General features: G+C 52.1%; 1 protein-coding gene across 3 annotated transcripts in view; it reads left to right on the plus strand.

Moving 5' to 3' along the window:
• The window catches only part of CYP27C1 (cytochrome P450 family 27 subfamily C member 1), a 29,601-nt gene extending 7,900 nt beyond the window's left edge, over positions 1-21,701 (plus strand). The window contains exons 2-9 of one of the 3 annotated variants that reach the window (XM_089328386.1): positions 797-984; positions 4,124-4,323; positions 6,588-6,797; positions 7,673-7,836; positions 11,736-11,902; positions 13,161-13,239; positions 13,606-13,809; positions 17,365-21,701. In XM_089328386.1, the coding sequence (XP_089184512.1) occupies positions 797-984; positions 4,124-4,323; positions 6,588-6,797; positions 7,673-7,836; positions 11,736-11,902; positions 13,161-13,239; positions 13,606-13,809; positions 17,365-17,481 (1,329 nt within the window). In that variant the 3' untranslated portion in view covers positions 17,482-21,701. Of the gene's footprint in view, positions 1-793; positions 985-4,123; positions 4,324-6,587; positions 6,798-7,672; positions 7,837-11,735; positions 11,903-13,160; positions 13,240-13,605; positions 13,810-17,364 lie in introns of all 3 variants that reach the window. The other 2 variants (XM_051848778.3, XM_051848779.3) reach the window with 2 other exon arrangements.
• The last annotated feature ends 815 nt before the right edge of the window (positions 21,702-22,516 follow it).

Here is a 22,516-nt window from a genome sequence, read left to right on the forward strand (position 1 = left end):
TCTTCCTTTCCCTCCCCGATGAGGTTCATCAGCTGGTCTGCGGAGGGCTTCCTCTGCAGACCGGGCTGGACGCTGCTCGTGCAGAGCTCCGGGTAGAGGGGAAGGAACCCACCCAGTTGGCTCTCCTGTGTTGGCTCTTATTTGCCTCCTTACTTCCCCTCTGCCCTTAAAACCCTTGTCTCTGGTTGCTTCCGCCAGGAAGGTATGTAAAAGCATATTGCGCCAGCGCTGCGGCTCACTAGGCTAATCCTCCGCCTAGCGGCACCGGCACACCGGGTTCTAGTCCCAGTCAGGGTGCTGGATTCTGTCCTGGTTGCCCCTCTTCCAGGCCAGCTCTCTGCTGTGGCCAGGGAGGGCAGTGGAGGATGGCCCAAGTCCTTGGACCCTGCACCCCATGGGAGACTAGGATAAGTACCTGGCTCCTGCCTTCGGATCAGCGCGGTGCGCCGGCCGCAGCGCGCTGGCCACGGCGGCCATTGGAGGGTGAACCAGTGGCAAAGGAAGACCTTTCTCTCTGTCTCTCTCTCTCTCACTGTCCACTCTGCCTGTCAAAAAAAAAAAAAAAAAAAAAAAAAAAAAAAAAAAAAAGCATATTGCTCCAGAGTAAGGAAATACCCCTGAAAGCCAGTGTATCTCAGGAGTCGAATCCTCCCCTGACCCCGTTCGCGTTATGTCCAGCTCCCCTTCCGCCCCCGTTCTCTGGTTCTCTGTTCCTCTGTCACATGGGAACGTTCACGTGCAAGGTGTGTCATCTCTGTGTATTTTTTTCTTTGATTTCTCCATGATATTGCAGCAGCAGCACACACGGAAATATGGAAAAATCTTCAAGTCTCACTTTGGTCCTCAGTTTGTAGTATCTGTTGCAGACCGCGACATGGTGGCTCAGGTGCTGCGGGCGGAGGGGGACGCGCCCCAGAGAGCCAACATGGAGTCCTGGCAGGAGTACCGAGACCTGCGGGGCAGAGCCACCGGGCTCATCTCAGCGTGAGTATGCGGCTGCGCTGACACCCCAGGGGCAAAAGCAGAGAAATGCCAGCAGCACGGTGCCAAGTGGCCTGCTTGTGTGATTTTCTAAAAAGCAGGAGCCTCAGGGCCAGGCTGGGCCATTTCCCGACTCGGGGACCAGGTCGGGGCGCACGCTGGCTGAGTAATGGGCAGGTGCTCTTTGAAAGGAATGCCTTGTGGCTTTAGGTGTCCTCTCGGGGACAGCTGAGGGCGCTGCAGCTCCCTGAGCCCTCGTCTGTGCACAGGGCAGGGTGGGTGGTCAGCTCTCACAGCTAAGGGCTAAGGCTCTCCCCCAGCACTGTTGGCCATTAGTTGCCTTTCTATCTCACGACAGGCTGCGATTCTGAGCGTGGAACAGGCTGACTGGCACCTCTGTGTCTCCCAGGAGACCACGTGCCCTGGCCCAGTTCCCCCGGGGCCTCGGGGCTGCGTCTGTGGCTCCTTTGATTTTTGTGTCCTTCCTCAAATCAGGCAAGTGACTGGATGTCACCGGGGAGGGAGGTAATGGAAGTGGCCGCAGGCTCTGGCAACTCTGCTCCCTGCTGAGTCAGCTGTGGCTTCAGGAGCTCGGAGGTGCCTGGACACCCTCTCGCCCAAGACGGGAGCCTGGTGGCGCTGGCGACGCTAGCCCAGGTGGGGAGGAAAGGGACAGGGGAACGGCCCGGCTTAGCAGGGGTGCCCCAGAGTGGGTACTGAGATGGGGTTCTGAGTGCAGTGGTTTACTAGGGGGAGTGAGGAGGTGGGGACAGACTGGGGGAATGGTAAGTAGGGGTGTGTGCATGAGTGAGAGCCTCTGCTGGGCGGCCGGGCATGGCCCTGCTCCGATCCTCGATGCTGGATGCTGGATGCTCGATCCTCGATCCTCGATCCTCGAAGGTGGCTCCAAGCTTGGGGACTGGAACCTCCTTGCATGCAGCCAGGGCCCCTGGTCACAAGCTGTGGTCACTCTTTGTAAACATGAGGGCTTAATTAGTGTACATACACAGCCCAAGCCCGGGAGCTGGGGGGTGGGGGTTTGATTTCATGTCCCCCTGTGAATCCCAAACCCCATGGGTGTTCATGTCCTTTTTTCCCCCCGAATTATTTTATTTATTTGAAAGACAGTTATAGAGAGAGGTAGAGGCAGAGAGAGACAGGTCTTCCATTCCACTGACTCACTCCGCAAATGACCGTAATGGCCAGAGTTGAGCTGTTCTGAAGCCAGGAGCCTCTTCCAGGACTCCCACATGGGTGCAGGGGCCCAACTGTTTTCCCAGGCCACAGCAGAGAGCTGGATTGGAAGAAGAGCAGCCAGGACTAGAACCGGCGTCCATATGGGATGCCGGCGCTGCAGGCTGGGGCTTTAACCCACTGTGCACATGTCCTTTTATGAAATGGTAGACCATTGGGATCTAACCTAGTTGCAAACCCTCACATCATGCAGATCACCTCCTGATGGCTTAGATTACCCACGCATTGTGAATGCCACACACATAAGGAGCTGTCAGGTGGTGCTGTCTAGGGAATAATGACAAGGAATAAAGGTCTTACATGACTGGTACAGATGCATTTTTATAAAATATGTTCCATCTGCCATTGGTTGAATCTTTGGATGCAGAACTCACGAATGAGAAGGGGTAACTTCTAAATCTGTATGTATACAAAGGTACTTGGGAAAACTTGTGGAGGTTGGCATTTGGCTCAGTGGTTAATACACTGATTGGGACACTGATATTGGAGTGCTTGGGTTTGAATTCTAGCTCTGCTCTCCATTCCAACATCCTGCTAATGAACACCCTGGGAGGCAGCAGGTGATGGCTCAAGTACTTGGGTCCCTGCCACCCATGTGGGAGACTTGGATAGAGTTTTGGGGTCCTGGCTTCTGCCCTGGCTGTTGTGAGCATTTAGGAAGTGAACCAGTGGATGGAGGATGTCTCTGCCTTTTAAATTATTTATTTATTTATTTGACAGATAGAGTTAGACAGTGAGAGAGAGACAGAGACAAAGGTCTTCCTTCTGTTGGTTCACTCCTCAAATGGCCGCTGCAGCCGGCACGCTGTGCCGATCCGAAGCCAGGAGCCAGGTGCTTCCTCCTGGTCTCCCATGTGAGTGCAGGGCCCAAGAACTTGGGCCATCCTCCACTGCCCTCCCTGGCCACAGCAGAGTGCTGGACTGGAAGAGGAGCAACTGGGACTAGAACCTGGAGCCCATATGGGATGCTGGTGCCTGAGATTAACCATTTGGGTGCAGGGGTGCAGGTACTTGGGCCATGGTGCCGGCCCTGCAAACTGTTTTTTTTTTTTTTTTAAAGGATTTATTTCATGCAGAGTAACAGACAGAGAGAGAGGTCTTCCATCTCTTCAGTCCTCAAATGGCAAAGACAGCCAGAGGTGGGCCAGACTGAAGCCAGGAAATCGGGAACTCCATCTGGGTGGGTGGCAGGGGTCCAGGAACTCGGGCCATCCTCTGCTGCCTTCCCAGGAGCAGCCACAGGGAGCTGGATGGGAACTGGTGCTCTGATAGGGGCTGCCAGAGTTGCAGGCGGTGGCTTAGCTTGCTGGGCCACAACGCTGTTCTCTTGGTGATCAGCAGTCTCACGTGTATTTATTATAACGTTATTTCAAGGGCTTCCAAGGGCTTCCTAGTCCTTTTCCTAAAGATGATTCCTGGTGGTAGTTGTTTTTTTTTTTTTTTCTTCCAATAAAATGTGGTCCTAGGAGGATGGCCCAAGTGCTTGGGCCCTGCACCCACATGGGAGACCGGGAGAGGCACCTGGCTCCTGGCTTCGGATCAGCGCAGTGCCGGCTGCAGCAGGCCAACCATGGCGGCCATTTGGGGGTGAACCAATGGAAAGGAAGACCTTTCTCTCTGTCTCTCTCTCTCTCACCGACCACTCTGCCTGTCCAACAACAACAAAAAAAGTGCTCCCAGGGCAACAGCTTAAACTCTTAAGGTTCCAGGAGGCAGTTAGGGTTCCTCACCCCAGCAGGAATCTTTCCCGCTTTCGTTCCATTTGGACTGCCAGATCCAGGATCCCATTCCTTCTTTCTACCTGGGGAGTTTTTCTGAGATGCGTTGCAGTTCTTCCCTGGGGCATCCTGGTAAGTCAAGTTGTTTGAGACTCGCTTTGTTTTTCCAGGGAGGGTGAACAGTGGCTCAAGATGAGAAGAGTTTTGAGACAGAGAATCCTGAAGCCGAAAGACGTGGCCGTATTTTCCGGGGAAGTCAACCAAGTGATCGCTGATTTGATTCAAAGAATCTACATCCTGCGGAGCCAGGCGGACGATGGAGAAACTGTGACTAATGTCAATGACCTTTTCTTCCGCTATTCCATGGAAGGTGAAGTGGAGTCATGCCCCAAACAGCAGTTTACTGGTTTTTTTTTTTTTTAAAGATTTATTTATTTGAAAGTCAGAGTTACACAGAGAGAGGAGAGACAAAGAGAGAGGTCTTCCATTCACTGGTTCACTCCCTAGTTGGTCGCAATGGCTGGAGCTGCACCAATCTGAAGCTAGGAGCCAGGAACTTTTTCCCGGGTCTCCCATGCAGGTGCAGGGGCCCTAGCACTTGGGCCATCTTCTACTGTTTTCCCAGGCCATAGCAGAGAGCTGGATCAGAAGTGAAGCAGCTGGGTCTCAAACCGGTGCCCATATGGAATGCCAGCACTTCAGGCCAGGATGTTAACCTGCTGCGCCACAGCGCTGTTCCTATTTTTTTTTTTTATTTAAGATTTATTTATTTATTTGAAAGGCAGAATTACAGAGAGGAGAGGGAGGGAGAGAGAGAGAGAGAGATCGAGATCGTTGCTCGGTGCGCTGGTTCATTCCCCAAATGGCTGCAGGAGCCAATAGCTTCATCCAGGTCTCCCATTTTCCCATTTGGGTGCAGGGGTGCAGGTACTTGGGCCATCTTCTGCTGCCTTCCCAGGCGCATTAGCAGGGAGCTGGATCAGAAGTGGAACAGGCAGGACACACAAGAACCACTGCCTGTAGAAGATGGCACAAGTCCTTGGGCCCCTGCACCTGCATGGGGGACCTGGAAGAAGCTCTTGGCTCCCGGCTTCGGATCAGCACAGCTCCGGCTGCTGTGGCCATCTGGGGAGTGAACTAGCAGATGGAAGACCTCTCTCTCTCTCTTCCTCTCTGTAACTCTGCCTTTCAGATAAGTGAATACATCTTAAGAAAAAAAAAAAAAAAGAAAAAAAAAAAAAGGAACCATTGACCAGACCAAATGAGATGCTGGTGTCTCAGGTGGCTACACTATACCTTGTTTTTTGTTTACTTAAAAATATATTTTGGAGAACCTTCTGTCCATTTTCTCATCCTTGTTTTTCTTTAAATGAGTTTACCTTACTTAAAAATTTTTTTAAAATTTATTTTCATTTTTACTTGAAGGAGAGAGAGAGAAAGAGAGAGAGAGAGAGAGAGATTGATTGGGATTCTACTGGTTTACTCCCCAATGCTTACAACAATAGCCAGGGCTGAGCATATCCAAAGCCAAGAGTTTGGAACTCAGTCTGGGTCTCCTATCTTGGTGGCAGGGATCCAAGGACCTGGGCCATTACCTGCTACTTCCCTAGGTGTGCATTAGCAGGAAGTTGGATCAGAAGTGGAAGAGCCCAGACTTGAACATGGCACGCTTACAGGGGACATGGGCATCCCAAGTGGTGACTGAATCCCACTGCGCCAAATGCTTATCCTTAAAAAAAAAATTATTGTTTTATTGCTGACTCATTTGTTTGAAAGTCAGAGAGACAAAGAGTGCCCCCATCCATTGGTTCACTCCTCCAGTGCCTGTAACAAGTGGGGCTGGACCAGGGCTGAAGCCAGGAACCTGGAACTCACTCCAGGTCTCCCATGTGGTGGCAAGGAACCAACTACTTAACCCATCACTGCTGCCTCCTAGGGTCTGCATTGGCAGGAAGCTGGGGTCAAGAGCTGTGGCTGAGATTTGAACTTGGGTGTTCCAATGTGGAACCTGAGAGTCTTATCTCCTGGACTAAATGCCTGCCCCAGACCTTACTTGAAATTTAACTCTTAGGTTAACTTTTAAAAGGTCTGCTAGGGATGTGTTCTTAAAATATAGTTACACAGTAACAGGGAAGTGAGCACCTGTGCTCTAAACACATTCATCAGCGTTGGCTCTATTCCTTTAGCTCTCTGGGCCTGGGAATCACCAACATTTTTTTTTTTTTAAAGAGATTTGTTTTATTTGAAAGTCAGAGTGACAGAGAGATGGAGAGAGATCTTCTATCCACTGATTCACTCCCCAAAGGGCTGCAACAGCCAGGGCTAGGCCGAGCTGAAGCAAGGAGCCAGGAGCTTCTTCTGGGCCTCCCACACAGGCACAGGGGCCCAAGCACTTGGGCCATCCTCTGCTAGCTTTCCCAGGCATGTTAGCAGGGAGCTGGATTGGAAGTGGAGCAGCTGGGATCGAACCGGCGCCCATATGGGATGCTGGCACTGTAGGTGGAAGCTTAACCTTCTACACCACAGCGCCCCCTCCCCTAGAATCGCTTTTGAGAACCGCTTTTCTAGCCAAGCGTTGCATGTTGCTATGGGAACCCGTCTTGGCAAGAGGCGCTCAAACCCTTTCCCGCCTAGGCGTGGCCACCATCCTCTTCGAGAGTCGCCTGGGCTGCCTGGAAAACGTCGTTCCCCAGACAACGGTGGAGTACATCCAGGCGCTCGAACTCATGTTCAGCATGTTCAAGACCTCCATGTACGCGGGCGCCATCCCGCGGTGGCTCCGCCCCCTCATCCCGAAGCCCTGGCGGGAGTTCTGCAGGTCCTGGGACGGCCTCTTCAAATTCAGTAAGCCCAGAACGGGGGCGGGCCGTGGCGGGCACTGGCCTGGTGATGCCACCTGTTGCGTGCCTGACTCCCACACGCCCCGTGGGGACCGGGTTGTGCCTTTCAGATTGGTTTTTCAAATGAGCAAAAGAACATGTGGGTTGTGACTACAAGTAACACGCCCGCTTTTCCATCTTTAACTTAATTTTTTAAAAAGCTTTTATTTGTTTATTTGAGAGGTAGAGTTACAGAGAGAGAGAGAGGGGAAGATAAAGAGAAAGGTCTTCCACCTGCTGGTTCACTCCCCAAATGGCCACAAATGGAGCTGGGCTGATCCGGTGCCAGGAGCCAGAAGCCAGGAGCTCGGAGCTCCATCTGGGTCTCCCATGTAGGTGGCAGGGGCCTAAGTACTTGAACCATCTGCTGCTGCTTTCCCCAGGCACATTAGCAAGGATTGGAACTGTGGATCTGAGCCAGAACAGTCGGCACTCTGATACAGAATACCGGCGTCAGAAGTGGCAGCTTAACCGGCTGCACCACAACACAAGATCCTTTCTCCTTTCTTGATTCAGTTTTCTTTTCTGGAAGATAGTGGGAAGAAAACACAGAAATCTGTGTTCTCGTGATGCCATGTTACGGCAATGATGTTTTCGGTCATTGGATTGATAAAGCAAGCATTTGCTGTCATCTCGCAGAGTATTTTCAAGAAGGGAGATACTTAGCTTGACTTTTTTTCATACACAGGCAAGTGTATGCGTGAAGGTCAAGGTTGACAAGAGACCAGCCTGGGTTTTCTTGGCTGCTTCCCACCTGCCACTGGCCCGGTTCTGGTTCCGATTCCATTCCTGGGAGGACAGGCAAAGATCATTCTCCACTCCAATTTCTTTCCCGCACAGGCCAAATCCACGTAGACAAGAAGCTGAGGAGCATCCAGTGCCAGATGGACCAAGGCGAGCGGGCGAGAGGGGGGCTTCTCACCTACCTCGTCCTCAGCCAGGCACTGACGTTGGAGGAGATCTATGCCAACGTGACCGAGATGCTGCTGGCCGGCGTCGACACGGTGAGCCATGGAGCACCCATGTCCTGTCCTCTCACCCCCCACCCCCAGAGAGGGAGGGAGGGAGTGGGGGAAGAGGAGTGAGGAGAGGGAGAGAGAGAGAGAGAGAGAGATCTTCCACCTGCTGATTTACTCCCCCTATGGCTGTCTATACAGTTGTGTCTGTGGATTTAACCAGCTGTGCGTGGAAACTGTTTTTGAGAAAGATAGCACCTGTTTAGAACATGTGTAGATTTTTCCTCTCCTCATGATCCCTTAAACAACACAGAATACCAACTACTTAGGTAGTATTTACAGTGTCTTAGGTGTTGTATGTAACCTAGAGATGACTTCATGTGTACTGGAGGGTGTCTGTATGTTCTGTGCAAATACTGTGCCACGTATGCAAATACGGTCCATTTTATAGGAGCGCTGTTGGGATCGGCTGCAAAGTGATGCTGCTTGGACCCTGAGGGTGACTATACTATGTCTCCCTGGGTGAAGCACGGGGTTCCGCCCTCCACACCCATGTGCAAGTGCATGTCCTCGAGTGCTTCTGTAACCCTTCGCTTGCTGACAGGGGTCACCTTGCTGGGCTGTGTTATGGGCCAGCAGGGTCTGGGGAGCCAAGTTCCTTCTGAAAACACCATATGATGACATATGATGCATATGCGTTTATTCCTCTCTGAGCAGCGGCAGGCGTATGGGTGTGGGTGCAGAGCCGTTTTACATTTTGCTAAAATGGGGTGGTGGGACAGGCACACACAAGTAGGCTGGGGCTTTCTGTAAGTGCCAGAACACAAATCCATTGAGTGACGTTTGTGACAGGAGACTAGGAAACTGCAATGGGAGCCACTGCTTCTGATGGTCTGCCTGCAAAGTTAGACTGTGGACTGCAGGGGGCGCTGCTGTTCCAGAGCACTTCCATGAACACCCATCTGGGCCCCCAGCTTCCCCCAAGAGTGGTCCATGGCTTTGATTTAGCAGGAGGGAAACCCAACAACTACGCTTGTCACATCCAGGATTTTCCTCGACACCAGGGCTTCCTGACTTTGAGCAAGACAGTGCTCCTTCTTCAAAAATTATTTATTTTATTTGAAAGGCAGAGAGAGAGAGAGAGCGAGAGAGATAGAGCTTCCATCTGCTGGTTCACCTCCCAAATGGCAGCAATGGCTGGGGCTGGGCTGGGGTGAAGCCAGGAGCCAGGAACTCCATCCCGGTCCCTGCTGTGGGTGGCAGGACCCCAAGCACTTGGACTGTCTTCTGCTGCCTTCCCAGGTGCATTAGCTGGGAGCTGGATTGGAAGCAGAGCAGTCGGGACACAAGCTGGTGCTCTTGTGTGGGATGCTGGTGTCACAGGTGTTGGCATAACCCACCGTGCCACAGCGCTGGCCCCTCAGACCTTCATTCTAAAGGTCTGAGATGGCTTACATTATTTTTATTGCAGTATTAAGTCACTTTTAACATGTAAAAGCAAAAAGACAATATAAACTCGTTCTTATGGCTCTTCTACAACAGAAAAACATAAAAGCAAACTAAATCATACGATCCATGGAAATTCTGATAAGCTGCGTGAACATGAAGAATGGTGTGGATTTGCTCAAACTAAGTCACCACTTGAACAGCAAAGCAATGAATGGCGGGGATAGCAAGGCATGAATGGCCTGGTCGCTGAGCTGTTTGGATACATTTGGATCGCTCCCCCCTGGTGGTCACTTAGAGCATTGCAATGACGTGGAGTTGAGAAGGACCAGTTCCTTCTAGCATCCTAGGGTTGAGCGGGAAGACAAATTCTTACAACTTCAAATTCATCTAAAGAAAAAAAAAACTTCATTGCAGATAACATATGTGCAATAAACTGGGTCCATTTGAGCTGTGAAATTTGATATGGATTGTTGATGGGTGCAATCATTGAGGAAACCACAACATTCTGCTAAAAACTTTGATAAATGGAATCATAGAATATGTATGCTTTTGCATCTGGCTTCCTTCGCTCAGCAGAATGAGTCTGAGACTCATCCGTGTGGTAGCATATGCAGCAACTGGTCCTTTCTTATTACTGAGTAGTATTCCATTGCGTGAGTATCCCACACTGGTGTCCACAACTATGTGGTCTTAATAGAAAGTTTCTATTCTAATAGGAACCAACCGCACCATCCCTCCCTCTCTCTTTTAAGAATTTATTTATTATTTGAAAGTGAGAATTACAGAGAGAGAGAGAGAAATGGGGGGGGGGAGAGAGAGATCTTTCATCTGCTGGTTCACTCCCCCAATGACTCCAACAGCCAGGTCTGGGCTGGGCTGAAGCCAAGAGCCAGGAACTCTATCCTGGTCCCCCACCTAGGTAGCAGGGACCCAAGTACTTTGTCCATCTTCTGCTGCCTTCCCAGGTATGTTGGCAGGAAGTTGGATCAGAACAAAGAGTAGGTGGGATTTGGCGAGCACTCTGATATGGGATACCAGTGTCATGAGTGGTGGCTTAACCATGTTTGCCACAATGCTGGACCCCTGTTGCGATGCAAACGTTTTTGAAATGCATGCATAGTTTCTTCATAATAGGTATTTCCCATGAACAAACTGAAGATCCCTCATATATTATAAGTTTCAGAAGAGTGCCCTCTATGAAAATCTTGGGAGCTAGGAGGATAAAGCAGAATTTTTTTTAAAGATTTATTTATTTTATTTGAAAGAGTTACAGAGAGAGAGGAGAGGCAGAGAGAGAGAGAGAGAGAGAGGTCTTCCATCCGATGGTTCATCCCCAAATGGCTGCAAAGGCCGGAGCTGCGCCAGTCCGAAGCCAGGAGCCAGGAGCTTCTTCCGGATCTCCCACGTGGGTGCAGGGGCCCAAGGACTTGGGCCATCTTCCACTGCTTTCCTGGGCCATAGCAGAGAGCTGGACAGGAAGTGGAGCAGCTGGGTCTCGAACTGGCGCCCATATGGGATGCTGGCACTTCAGACCAGGGCATTAACCCACTGCACCACAGCGCCGGCCCCAACAGAATTATTTTCAGTTACTGGAAATGTCATTCTTCAGTCTGAGAAGTGGTATAAAAAATGATACTGCTGGGGTGCACATTTGGCATCGTGCCTGAAATGCCACTTGGGATGCTCATGTCCCATATTGGAGGGCCTGGGTTTGAGTCCCGGCTCTGCTGTTGACTCCAGCTTCCTGCTAATGCACACCATTGGAAGCAGCAGTGGATGGCTTAAGGAGTTGGTTCCCTGGATTGAGTTCTCAGCTCCTGGCTTTTGCCTGGCCCAGTCCCCCAGCTATTGTGGGCATTTAGGGAGTGAACCAATGATGGGAGCTTTCTGTCTGTCTCTCTTTGTTTCTATCCCTTTCAAAAACAATTTTAGAAAATGATCCTGGTTTGCTCAGATGAGCTATTCAATCACTGTTGAGTTCACTTGAGAAGCACACAGGAACTGGGCAGACCAGTAGTCCTCTGGCCACTCTCTGACTTCTGGATTATGGCAGTGTGGGCCATTTTGGGCCTAGGGGAATGATACTGGAGGGTCACATGGGTCCATGGCTGGAAGGCAACCACAGGCATTTTGTTAGCAAAAAATGAAGCTGCCCCTGTGAAGGCCGTCGCATGAAGTTCCAGGCAGAACTTCTATCATCCCCTGCGTCCCGCAGGCTCCCTGGAAGAAGAGCCGAGATGCTCTTATGTGATTAAAGAGGTCCCCAAATAATATGTTCTTCCCAGGGCACGCAAATCAGAGTTGGAGAGACGGCCCATGCATCTTTGTGTGCCTTTCTTGGCGTGAATTAAGGGGAAGCCATGGAGTGTGCCTGTGGAACGGTCTGATTTTGCACCTGCACGGCTTCACAAGGGGGCTTCACGCCCCACGCTGCTGACTAGGGCAGTCCTTGGTGGGACCCAGCCCGGGGACCTGTGCCTGCCACTTTCTCTCGCCAGACGTCATTCACCCTGTCCTGGGCGGTGTATCTCCTGGCGAGGCACCCAGAGGTGCAGCAGACGGTGTATCGGCAGATCGTCAGGAATTTGGGAGAAAGGCACGTGCCGACGGCAGCTGATGTCCCCAAGGTCCCGCTGGTCAGAGCTCTCCTGAAGGAAACCCTGAGGTAACCAAGACTCGAGTCACCAGAATGTGTCCTATAAGCCCATCATTCCTTTACTTATTTTTTTTTTAAGATTTATTTTATTCATTTGAAAGGCAGAGTTACAGAGAGAGAGAGGGAGAGGCAGAGAGAGAGAGAGAGAGAGAGTGGTCTTCCATCCATTGGTTCACTCCCCAAATGGCTGCAATGGAATGGCCCCAGGCTAGGTCAAAGTCAGGAATCAGGAGCTCCATCCAGGTCTCCCAGATGGGTGGCAGGGACCTAAGCACTTGGGCCATCCTCTGCTCCCTTCGCAGATGCATTAGCAGGGAGCTGGATTGGAAGTGGAGCAGCCCCCCAGCACCCCGATGTGGGATGTGGGCATTCCAAGTGGTGGGTGAACCTGCTACAGCGCCTGTGACACCGGCATGGCCTATAAACACTGGTTCGAGTCCTGGCTGCTCTACTTCCGATCCAATATTAATACCAATGTTAACTGACAAGTGGCAATTGCGTATGTCTATTGTATTTCAGTACAAGTATGAGTATACTTTGTGGGCTGGGCAGATCACAATGGTCTAGATCCATCGTCCCAAATGCTGCTCATTTGTTTTTGGTGAGGACATCAAAAGTCTTTTAGCTGTTTTGAAATATTCAATGTGAGGGAGTTTCAAAAAGTTTGGAAAATGGAATTAGGAGAGAAGTTTATCTTGATACAAAAACTTTTTTTTTGAGATTTGTTTATTTGAGAGGCAGGGTTTCAGGCACAGAGAGGGAGGGAGAGACAGTTTTCTATACAGTTTTCCATACAGTGCACACAAGGAATTCTTTCGGACCCGCTTTGATGATTCTTCTTTGGTTTCTATTGCATCCTCACTCTACAGAGCTGAAAGGGAGCCGGCCCAGGCTCCTGGTAAGAGCCAAGGTGTTCTCATTGCAGTTTTCTTAGGATCTGCCCTTCCGGACTATCCAAAAGCTCAAGTTCTCAGGGGAACTATCAGTTGACACCGTTGTCTCCTGGTCATATAAAATGCCAGACAGTGGGACCTTTCCCTCTGGGGAACACGGTCACTGGGTGTTTGGCAAACTTTTGAGCTGTGGCACCCTTTCCCCATAGTGCCAAACTGTCTTTTGGCCTGAAACATTTTTGGTTGGAACTGTACCCTCTGTTACCGTTTTTAGACTCATTCATGGAAAAGGTGATACATCCAGATTTTTAAATGTTTAAACAAAAATCTCAGACATCACCACTGCTTTCCTGTCCCCATTGTCCCCATTCCAGGCTGTTTCCTGTGCTACCGGGGAATGGCCGGGTCACCCAAGAAGACCTGGTTATTGGCGGGTATCTGATTCCTAAAGGCGTGAGTCTGGTGGCCCCTGGCGGGGAGGGAGAGGGGGCTGGGCGTGCTGGGGTGGCTGAATTGGGGCTCATTCCTAAAGCCAAGATCCACGGGCTTCCTTTGCTTCTGCCCGCGTTCCGCGGTGAAGATGAGGCTTCCGATGCGTGTAAAGGAGAGAGCCCTGAGGCCCATAAGCCCCTCCCCCGCTCCTCTGTCAGGCCAGAGGCAGCCAGGTGTCTGCACGTAAGCTGCCTTCTCAGTGGCTGCCGTGTCCTGGGCTTTAAGTGGCCGTCCCCAGAAGGACTGCGCTGCTGGGGGCTGTGACCTCCACACGGCCTTCATGCCATCCCTTCTGTCCCCTTCTCTTTTGTCTGCCGGCCTCCTCAGACCCAGCTGGCCCTCTGCCACTATGCGACCTCCTACGAGGATGAGAACTTCCCCCGGGCCAGGGAGTTCCGGCCGGAGCGCTGGCTGCGCGAGGACGGCCTGAGCAGAGTGGACAACTTTGGGTCCATCCCCTTCGGGTACGGCGTCCGCAGCTGCATCGGGCGGAGGATCGCAGAGCTGGAGATTCACCTCGTCATGATCCAGGTAGGGCCCGGCGGCCGCGTGGGGGCCGACAGTTCGGCACAGAAGGGAGGATTCTGAAAACTCAGAGGCTTTGCCCCAGGGCCCTTTGCTTTGGCTAAGAGGCCACCCTGGGCGTGTGTAAGGCCGGGGCCGCCTGCCCTATATCTTTCCTCCAGGCATTGGATGGAGCCCCGCTATCTTTTCTCCTGGCCTTGGTGGGCTCTGAAGATCTGGGGTGGGGGTGGTCCTGGGGGGCGAGGGGGAGAGGCTCCAAGAGCCCAGAGCCCAGTGCTACTGCCCACACATGGGGGATTCCAGCAAGAGGCCGATGGGAGAGTGGACCTCACAGGGTAGGGAGCTCCTGAAAAATGCAGATTCCCAGGCCCCAGCCACAGAGATGATGTTTTGATGGGTCAGTGCAGGGAGTGGGGCCTGGGCCTGCTGTCTGAGAAACCCTTGTGGTCTTAGTGGCCATGTGGGACTCAGGTTCACTGTCCACACTCCAGGGTTTTGTGTGGTCAGCCGGTGGCCACGGGCACCCCCACACTGGACCCTCCTTCTTTGTTTCTGGGGAGCAGAGGTTCTCAGGCTTTCTGGGTTGTGAAACATCTGGATGTCTTGGGTTTTGTTGGAGAAGACCTTATCTCTTCATCTCTGAATACATAATAATATAATTATTATATATTATATAATATGTATTATTATTTTTTTTTTTTACTGTACCTGAGTTCAGGCTGCAGCAGGAACTAAATCACATGAGGAGAATTTATACAAGAAGAGATTCTACCCATTAACTTCTCCCACAGGTTTGGGAGAGCAACCATGAACCTACTTTAGCCATGGAAAATATTGGCCCAGTGCTGGGGAGCCACTGCTGTTGGCATGTGTGTTGGGAGAGCATGGGGATTGCCTGGTGATCCCAATGTCCCCATTTTACTGATGAGGAAACTGAGGCTCAGGAAGTACACATCACCTGTCACACAGTGGCAGGTGCAGGCTGGGATCGAGGGGTCTTGACTCTGTCCAGCATCTCCCCAAGTCACACACAGGCCGCCCCTGGCTCACAAAGCTGACGGGACAGCATGGAGACATGGGGAGAGGGACTCTGGATGGCTAGGGAGGTGAGGCCTGGGTGAGGCATCAAAGCTTCAGGGCTTCACTGCCCAGGGAGGTGGCATAGAAGGAGGCGTGGGGGCAGCGTCCCCTGGCCCAGGACTGGCCCTGGTGGGAGACGCTGAGCTGGGATGAGGCTGCAGGATGAACACGCACATCTGGCTGTTGAGTGGGTGCAGCCACCAGTGCGGCTGTCCCTGAGGACAACAGAGGGTCCTGTGTGAGCTCCCAGGGGGATGGAGAGAGCGCAGGGCAGAGACACTCCTGGGCAAGCTTCCCACTGCCCCGATCTCTGCCTCCTAGGGGCGTGAGGATGCCGGAGGACGGACTATTTCTTTGTCCTCCGATTGCCTTCAGGAGGCTCCTGCTGCCAGTTTTTCCGGAAGGTCTTCGCTCCCCGAAATACTGCTACACAGCTGCGGCCATGTCCTGGATGGGCAGAGGCGTTTCCTAGGGAGAACATCCTGGGCTCTGACCGCCTGAAGAGCTGGGAAGACACCCAAGAGCAGGAGGGCCTGGCTGGGGGCTCCTGTGGAGGGGTGGAGTTGGAAGAGGGCTAGGAACAGGGTGCCCAGGCTAGGAGCAGGTGATGGGGTTTGGTTTGCTGCTACTAACAGGCACATACACCTGCTGAGACTTTCTGAAGGAGCCTGCCTATCTGCCTGTGCAGGGACAGAGGGCAGCAGTGTGTCAGTATAACCAGCATGATCACAGATAAGAGGATAAACGCTGTGTGACCACCCCCAGGAGAAGTGGGGGAATCCAGCCCGTTCACGGACACCCGCAACAGAAGGGCCGTCTTCAACCAAGTGAATCACGTGCACCCCAAGGGGGCGGCACACCGCCTGCAGACTGCTGGGAAGGGAGTGTGAAATGTGGTGGTGGAGGGGGCTTTGGTTTTTATGTTTCCTAGGTAGTTTTAATTTTTCCACAAGCATGTGCTGCCCACGGAGAAAGGAAAAGCGAGCGGGTGGTGCCATGACCTTGAAAGTTGAGAGATTCATGTGTGCTCTCTGCCGCTTTGTCTCCTGGGCACAAGCCAGCACCCTGAGAAGTCAGACCGGAAGGTCAGAAGTTAGAGGTGCAGATGAAGCCAACTGGCTGCCAGAAATGACGGTGCTGCCTAGAGTCAGGCTGTGCACTTGTTTTAAACCGTGACAAAATTAGTTCAACAGACTTCCGCCTGGCCGCCTTAACCCCTGTGTGGCCCCTGACCCCTGCCTGACTCCATGCTGGCACCCCATCTCCCTGCTGGGGACCCATCGCTGGGTCCTGCTTCCCCATCTGGGAGATGAGGCTGCAGCGTGAGGGCAGAGCAGGGAGGGCCTGGGCCCCAGCTCATCCGCCACCTGCTCTATGCAGCAGGGCTGAGGGCAGAGCCCTGCCTCCCTCCAGGAGCCTCTGTGCGGAGGGCAGCCTTGAGAGCAGGTTGTCTTGGGTTCCCTACGCCCACAGCTTGCTCTGAACACCAGGCCCTGCCAGCTGGTGTGCAGATTACTGCTTTACAGTGGTGAACACTATGATGTTGTCCAAAGTCACTGTTTAGGTACTTTCCACTCATCCTGGGAGGCGGAGCTGCTTCCACAACTTATTTATTTATTTATTTATTTATTAGGGAGGCAGAGAGACAGAGATAGGGGGAGAGAGAGAGAAAAAGACACACACACACACACACACACACAAACAGGTTCACTCTTGAAATGCCTGTAGTGGCTAGGACTGGGCCAGGCTAAAGCCTGGAGCCAGGAACTCCATCCAGGTCTCCCACATGGGTGGCAGGGATCCAACTACTTGAGCCATCACTGCTGCCTCTCAGGGGCCAGAGCCCAGATTCTCCAAAGTGGCCAAATGCTTGCTCCTTGGTTCTACTTTTAAAAAATATATTTAATTATTTGAAAGGCAAAGTGACAGAGAGACGGGGGAGGGACACACACACACACACACACAGAGAGAGAGAGAGAGAGAGAGACTTTCTCTCATCTACTGGTTCATTTCCCAAATGGCTGCAACAGCCAGGGCTGGGCCAAGATGAAGCCAGGAGCCAAGCATTCCATCTGGGTCTTGAGTGAGCCACCATCTGCTGCCCTCCAGGGTGCTCATTAGCAGGAAGCTGGATGCAAAGCAGAAGAGCCTGGACTCAGTCAGGCACCCCCAAGTGGGACGCAGCTTACCCTGCTGGGCCACAATGGCGCCCCCTAGAGTTAAGGAATTGGAGATGGCAGATACAAGCCACGACCTTGGAGCATTCTGCCTGCATCTCTCTCCCACTGCTCAGTGGCTGCTCCGGGGTTTCACTGCCTGAGCAGTGATGCAGGGGCCTGCAGGGCAGATGTGTGGGTTCCCATTGCCTTGGCTGCCGCTGCCCTGATGGGAGGTTATGAGAGCCACTGGGTGGGGTGGGGGTGGGGGCACCGAGAAAGCCCTGCTGTCCCGACGCTGAATCCTCTCTCATTCTCTTCGTAGTTGCTTCAACATTTTGAGATCAAAACATCGCCTCGGACTAAAGCTGTTCGCGCCAAAACGCACGGGCTGCTAACGCCTGGGGAGCCCATCCACGTGCGTTTTGTCAACAGAAAGTGACCCTGGACCCACAGACGGGGGTGACAGAGCACAGCCAGCTGGCCACACCCCCCGAGGTGTGCTCTCATGATCCCCACAGAGGAGCCATCACTCGCCATGCTGTCTGGCAGCCTCCTGGGTTCTCAGGACACTTGGAAGTCCTTATGCAAAGGAATCTAAGGAGATGGCCAGTTTGCTTTGGTGCACCGGTAGTTGTCTTGGGGGGAATAGCCGTTTAGAAACTGGTGGCCCAGTTTTCACGTGCTGTGCTCAGTATTTAATGGTTGCTGGTATCTTACGCATTTGTGCAAGGAAGCAGTACTTCCTGAAGATGCGTTCTCTGCTGCTGGCATCGGCAGTCTCCGACACGCGGCGATTTCCACTCGCTTCTAACTCGAACAGGGAACCTTAGGAACGCCTCTGTGATGCTGTCATTATGCGCTGGAGGCAACATTTTAATGCTAAGCACCAGATTTAGATCCCATACAAGGATCTCAGGTGAAAAGGGCCACATTCTTATTTTCCTCTCCAAACTGCTGCTTGCTTTTCTATTCACGGCTCCGAATGCAGGGGAGCGTTAGTGTTTATTTGAGATGCAATCAACAGGAAAATCTCTCCCAGTGAAGTGAACAGTCACCAGATTTTCTAATCCAGTCTCAATTCGAGGCACAGGTCGATGTGACCATGTGCGATTTTGTTGCCTCAACTGAGAGAAATGAATGAAACCAGCATCGTGGACAACAGTGTAACTTCATAACATTTTTATTTTAAGGAAGAAATAAATGTAAAAAGCAGACGTGCTGCAGATAGAGCAGTATGTGTATCTTCAGTATGTCGCCGTGCATATCCAAACTGGAAACGGGATGCAGCTGTCAGGACTGGTGTGTGGGGGTGGGGCACAAGCAGGGCTCAGGAGCTGCCGCTGAGCCAGTTCTGTTGCCTTTCGTGCCACCTACTGGTCACTACGAGGAAATGCTGATTTGATAATGTTCTCTCCTCGCCGTCCTACCAGACAGCCCATTCCTGCTTCTGTGATTCTTTTTAGTAATCCTTATCCACTAATGACTTTGCTGCCAATATATCCCATGTATCTTTTTTTCCCCCTTTAGAAAGTTATTCGGCAAAACAGCCCTTCGATAGCATAGAAATAATATCCACGTCACATACCGTTTCTGTTAACCTACATAGCAAAGTGAAATGTGTGATGACAGAATGCTCTGAGTTCTGTAAGTACATATGAAATTATGGGGGCTGGTGTAGTGGCTTAGCGGGTAAAGCTGCTGCCTGCAATGCTAGCATCCCATGTAGGTGCCAGTTTGTATCCCAGTCGCTCCACTTCTAAGCCAGCTCCCTGCTAACGGCCTTGGAAAAGCAGTTAAGTTGGCCCAAGTGTTTAGGCCCCTGTAAACCATGTGGGAGAGCTGGATGAAGCTTCCAGCTCCTGGCTTTAGCCTGGCTCAGCCCTGGCCATTGTGGCCATCTGGGGAGTGAGCCAATGGACAGAATCTCTCTCTCTCTCTCTCTCTCTCTCTCTCTCCCTACTCCCAACTCTGACTTTCAAATAAATAAGTAAACATCTATTTTTTTTTTTTTTACATTTTTATTGTACTTGAAAGGCAGAGTTACAGAGAGGCTGAGGCAGAGAGAGAGAGGGAGAGTTCTTCCATCTGCTGGTTCACTCCCCAGATGGCTGCAATGGCTGGAGCTGTCCCTATCCGAAGCCAGGAGCCAGGAGCTTCCTCTGGGTCTCCCACATGCAGCAGGGGCCCAAGCACTTGGGCCACCTTCCAATGCTTTCCCAGGCCATAGCAGAGAGTGGGATCAGAAGTGGAGCAGCTGGGATTCGAACTGGTGCCCATATGGGATGCCAGCACCGCAGGTGGTGGCTTCACCTGCTACGCCACAGTGCCGGCTTCTAAAATCTTTTCCTTAAAGATGAAATTCTGTCTCAGTCACAGGCCAAATGTTGGATAATACATTAACTTTTATAAACTAGATGCAACCTGATTCTGTTTGAGTGAAATTAGAAAACACTGAGAATAACTAAGCAGGCTGAATGGTGTCTCCTCCCCTGTGCGTGCAATGCGACCCTGCAGGGCTGTGTGGGATCAGCAGCAGGCCAACAGTGGGGTGCAGCAGGTCGGGGGCGTGACACGCACATGGCGACATGCATGCTGCTGCCCAGTCTCAACGGAGGGACAACCAGAACTCAGGAGCCTCCTGCTGTGACGCACCAGCACAGGCCCTTCCTTCTGAAGCATCGTGGCCAAAGGAACTGAGATGGAATTGGCCGTGTCTCCAGGTCCACTCCCAGTTTACAGGGAATTCCAGGTATCGACAGGTTCAAAGTCCGTGGAGATGCCGCCAGCAAAATCCAGAACACAGCCAGCCTTGACTTAACTTTAACCGCGGTCTGACTCAGAAGGCTTTTACTGTGTGAAGATGCGACAGTGACACACCTTCAGTAACAACCATCCTGAGGACCGTGCGTGTGGATCTTCTTCCCAGGCTGGTGCCGTGCAGCTGAGGCCCACGATGCTGCGTGCCAGCGAGAAACCACCCCCTCCCCTGGTGCAGGTGCTGCTGGGCTGAGCTGTGCCACAGGCAGGCACTGCTTTTCTGTCTGGAGCCATTCTGAATTTATCATGGGTTAACTGGACATGCGCCTAACCCAAGCTGAGGATCTGTACGATGAAAGCAACGGGGTCAATAGCTCGAGTTTTTCAACACATAAATGCCAAGAGAAATATGAATGAGTTAGGGAGAACTGCTAGAGATTAGAAAGACATTTATGGGATGTATCAGCCAAGTGCAGTTCTGGGCTTAGTTTGAATCAGCATCAAATACACCATTTGTAAAAAAACATTTAAGAGATACTTTAAAAATGAAGGCAAAAAGATTAATTCTTCCAGTCTGCAGAGAGAGAGAGAGAGAGGGGAACAGAACTAGAAAAGTTTAAACAATGTGTATTCAGTATTGAGTTAATATTCAATTTTTTGATGTAATGGTTATGTTAACAGAGTAAGAGATCTTATCTATTGGAGATCTCCCTTAAAGATACCCTTGTGTAAGGATCTAAGGTTACACTATCTTGGATTTGCTTTCAAATCACCTAGCTTTCTGTGGGGGCGGGAAGGTGGGGAGGGCTGCGGAGGATGATGGGAGCAAAGACTGGGCCAAGGATGCTCACCCTCGAGGCAGGATGATGGGTCCACAGGGGTCTCGGGAGACCATGTTCTCTACTTTGTGGATGTGTCAGCATCCCCATAATAAAGAAGATTCTGAACAGACAACTGCCCTGACCAGTCCAGTCACACAGTCCACGTGTTTTTCTTCACAGAGCAGCAAGAACGGATAGTAAATCAGGTTCCGCAAGGAGCCGCACCTGTCCTTCAAGACTTGCCAGGAAGGATGGAGTCGGTGCACTGAACCACAAGCGCTGGGCTGGGATTCGCAGCTCACCTTTGCAGCTGAGAAATCCAAAGATAGCAGGGAGGGGAGCAGGAGCAGGAGCAGAAACCAGAGGGCGCCTGGTGGGTTAGGACCGCAGGGTGTGGGAGCAGGGACCGTGGGACTTGGGCAGGGGACTCGCTGCCCAGGTTTTCAAGATCATTTAAAAAATGTACCGCTTCTCTCCCCTCCCCTCTCCTGTCTCCTCGCTCCCTTTCAAATAAATAAATGCATACATAAATACAGCGCCACATTAAGAAAGCAGGTGCTCAGGCAGGTGAGACTGTGGGGCCTGCCTCACACCACCGGGACCAGCAGCAGAGGCAGACGGCTTCGTTTAAGTAAAAATGACCTTACCAGAGGGCTGCTGGGGCACCCACAAACTGCGGGCGCGGCGGAAGGAGCCACGCACTGTAAGCATCAGGAACTGCTGTCCCGGGATTTCTGGGCAGCTTCCTTCCATGATCCAACAGTACATTTCCACAAGGCATGCCATTGGCTGGCCCTGTGATCGACAGGCGCGCTGACCAAAAAAAGAGAGGGAGGTTGCTTGTCTGGCCAATCACTGGTGAGTGCGGGCCTGGCGTCAGCGGTCTCTGAGCAGAGTGCGAGCGAAGCTGTGCGCGGGCGTTTGTAGCCTGCGTAATAGCGCGGAGCACCGCCTAGGAGGAACTTGGGGGCGGTTTCCAGGGCGTCTGAAGTCGCTCCCAGACGCCGCTTCGCCACGGCCACACCTGCGTACAGTCAACAAGGTGTCCTACTCGTAGTCCAAGACACGTCCCAGAACCCAGGTAAAACCAAGCATCTGCCCTCCCTGAGCCGCTGTGGCCGTCCGGCTCCAAGCTCGGTAGCTCAGCAGGTGCAGCTGCGAAGCCGGCGCTGCCTCCTTGGGGTTCGTTTTTCGGGGTTTTTCCAACAGGGAGTCCCCAGCCTTGGTTCCCAAGAAGCAGCCGGTACACCGCCTTCCCGTAGCTGCCGCTGCTTTCTTCTTCCTCTTTTACTCCTCCTCATCTTCCTCTTTTTTTCCCTCCCTCCTTTCTCCCTCCTCCTTCCTCCTCCTCCTCCTCCTCTTCTTCATCTTCTTCCTTCCTCCAACCTCCTTCCTCCTCTTCCTCTTCTTCCCTCCTCTCTCCTCCTCCTCCCCTTCTCCTCCTCCTCTTTATTTGAATAACAGAGTTACAGAGAGTGAGAGGTTGGGAAAGAGAGAGAGAGAGGGAGATTGATTGATTTTCCATCTACCGGTTCATGATTGATTTTCCATCTTCCGGTTCATTCTCCAAATGGCCTCAATGGCCACGGCGAGACCAGGCTAGGAGCCTGGAGCTTCATCCAGGTCTCCTACGTGGGTACAGGGGCCCGAGCACTTGGGCCATCTTCTGCTGCTTTCCCAGGAGCAGTAGCAGGGAGCTGGATCTGAAGTGGAGCAGCCAGGACGAAACTGGCACCCAGATGGGATGCTGTTGAAGGCAGCGGCTTAACCCTGTGCACCACAGTGCTGGGGCCCTCTGGGTGGCTTCTTAAGACCACTCTCTCAACAGCTCGGGCACCCAGGGCCCCATGCCCCTCCATGCTCTCCTCCAGGGAAGAATCTAATACAACATTGCCA

Source organism: Oryctolagus cuniculus, chromosome 3, assembly GCF_051225735.1.
Source record: "Oryctolagus cuniculus isolate XC-2025 breed Fujian yellow rabbit chromosome 3, ASM5122573v1, whole genome shotgun sequence".
NCBI lineage: Eukaryota > Metazoa > Chordata > Mammalia > Lagomorpha > Leporidae > Oryctolagus > Oryctolagus cuniculus.